This window comes from Oncorhynchus tshawytscha, unplaced genomic scaffold, assembly GCF_018296145.1.
Source record: "Oncorhynchus tshawytscha isolate Ot180627B unplaced genomic scaffold, Otsh_v2.0 Un_contig_2731_pilon_pilon, whole genome shotgun sequence".
Classification (NCBI taxonomy): domain Eukaryota; kingdom Metazoa; phylum Chordata; class Actinopteri; order Salmoniformes; family Salmonidae; genus Oncorhynchus; species Oncorhynchus tshawytscha.
Genome location: NW_024609372.1, coordinates 12501 through 14781, shown reverse-complemented (window position 1 = coordinate 14781; position 2281 = coordinate 12501). Strand labels below are relative to the sequence as shown.

Here is a 2281-nt window from a genome sequence, read left to right as displayed (position 1 = left end):
CACCTGAACACTGGTTGACCCAGTGGAACACTGGTGACCCCATTTACCCTGAACACCTGAACAATGGTTGACCCCATTTACCCTGAACACCTGAACACTGATTGACCCCATTTACCCTGAACACCTGAACACTGGTTGACCCCATTTAAACTGAACACCTGAACACTGGTTGACCCCATTTACCCTGAACACCTGAACACTGGTTGACCCAGTCAACTGAACACCTGAACAATGGTTGACCCCATTTACCCTGAACACCTGAACAATGGTTGACCCCATTTACCCTGAACACCTGAACACTGGTTGACCCCATTTATCCTGAACACCTGAACAATGGTTGACCCCATTTACCCTGAACACCTGAACAATGGTTCACCCCATTTACCCTGAACACTTGACCTGTGAGTATTTGACAGAATTGTAGGTTTTGATTAATAAAAGTTGTAAATAGGCTTTATGTAGTTCATGACCAAAGGGTAGCAACACAGACATAATACGTGATTTCAATGGGACTTTATCCATTCTGATAGTTTTATACTGTTTAATCCAACTTCAAACCAAAACTGTGCCTCGCAGTATTATGGGTAAAACATCGAGGCCTAGTTAACTGGTGAACTGTTGGAATCATGGAAATATACGCAGGGCTCGGTGTGGGAAGAGGCAGGGCTCGGTGTGGGAAGAGGCAGGGCTCGGTGTGGAAGAGGCAGGGCTCGGTGTGGGAAGAGGCAGGGCTTGGTGTGGGAAGAGGCAGGGCTCGGTGTGGGAAGAGGCAGGGCTCGGTGTGGGAAGAGGCAGGGCTCGGTGTGGGAAGAGGCAGGGCTCGGTGTGGGAAGAGGCAGGGCTCGGTGTGGGAAGAGGCAGGGCTCGGTGTGGGAAGAGGCAGGGCTCGGTGTGGAAGAGGCAGGGCTCGGTGTGGGAAGAGGCAGGGCTCGGTGTGGGAAGAGGCAGGGCTCGGTGTGGGAAGAGGCAGGGCTCGGTGTGGAAGAGGCAGGGCTCGGTGTGGGAAGAGGCAGGGCTCGGTGTGGGAAGAGGCAGGGCTCGGTGTGGGAAGAGGCAAGGCTCGGTGTGGGAAGAGGCAGGGCTCGGTGTGGGAAGAGGCATGCCGTGGTAGAGAAAGACTACTCGAGTTGCAAAATGGAGTAAACTAATAAAAACGGACATTACACACCTGGCTGAGTTCCGTAAACACATTTAATAAACCAAACATTGAAATGCCGTTATAGAAGGAAAAAGGCAAATCCTCAAAAACCGGTCCATGCATCAATCCCGGTGTGTAATAAAATATAATATATCTCCAAGCTCTACGGTGGATCAGGGCCCACAGAGCATCCCCTTTATTCAATACACTGTGGATCAGGACCCACAGAGCATCCCCTTTATTCAATTCACTGAGGATCAGGACCCACAGAGCATCCCCTTTATTCAATTCACGGTGGATCAGGACCCACAGAGCATCCCCTTTATTCAATACAGTGTGGATCAGGACCCACAGAGCATCCCCTTTATTCAATACACTGTGGATCAGGACCCACAGAGCATCCCCTTTATTCAATTCACTGAGGATCAGGACCCACAGAGCATCCCCTTTATTCAATTCACTGAGGATCAGGACCCACAGAGCATCCCCTTTATTCAATTCACTGTGGATCAGGGCCCACAGAGCACACAACCCCTTTAGAGAGAGAGAGAGAGAGAGAGAGAGAGAGAGAGAGAGAGAGAGAGAGAGAGAGAGAGAGAGATCTTTGAACTCCAAAGGGTAACAGCCTCCTCCTCTCCTGTGGTTGGGCTGTATGACTGACACAGCACTTTTGGTGCTCTCTGCTGCCTGCCAAGCTGCCACCTATCACACAGAACAAAGAGCCAAGCACATGGCCTTGCCCTCTCTGGGCCCACCCCACCGTGTCCAGCCCCCTGCCCTGCCCACATTCTGCAGCAAACTGTAGAACAGCAGAGCTAACCCTGAAGTCCAGCCAGTCAGTCAGTCAGTCAGTCAGTCAGTCATCCAGTTAGCCAGCCACTCAGCCAGTCAGCCACTCAGCCAGTCAGTCAGCCAGTCAGTCAGTCAGTCATCCAGTTAGCCAGCCAGTCAGCCAGTCAGCCACTCAGCCAGTCAGTCAGCCAGTCAGTCAGACAGCCAGTCAGTCAGTCAGTCAGTCATCCAGTTAGCCAGCCAGTCAGCCAGTCAGTCATCCAGTCAGACAGCCAGTCAGCCAGTCAGTCAGCCAGTCAGTCAGCCAGTTAGACATTTAGTTAAAGCTGCCCATGGCCAGGGTTTAACAGA

The 2281-nt window shown here is 51.8% G+C and overlaps 1 protein-coding gene across 1 annotated transcript; it reads left to right on the top strand.

Moving 5' to 3' along the window:
• Positions 1-626: 626 nt before the first annotated feature.
• LOC121844674 (allergen Ani s 10-like) lies at positions 627-1107 on the top strand (the record flags this gene model as incomplete). The annotated part of the gene is made up of 1 exon (XM_042315038.1): positions 627-1107. A coding segment is annotated over exon 1 (481 nt), but the record flags the coding sequence as incomplete, so codon positions are not given.
• Between the last annotated feature and the right edge of the window lie 1174 nt (positions 1108-2281).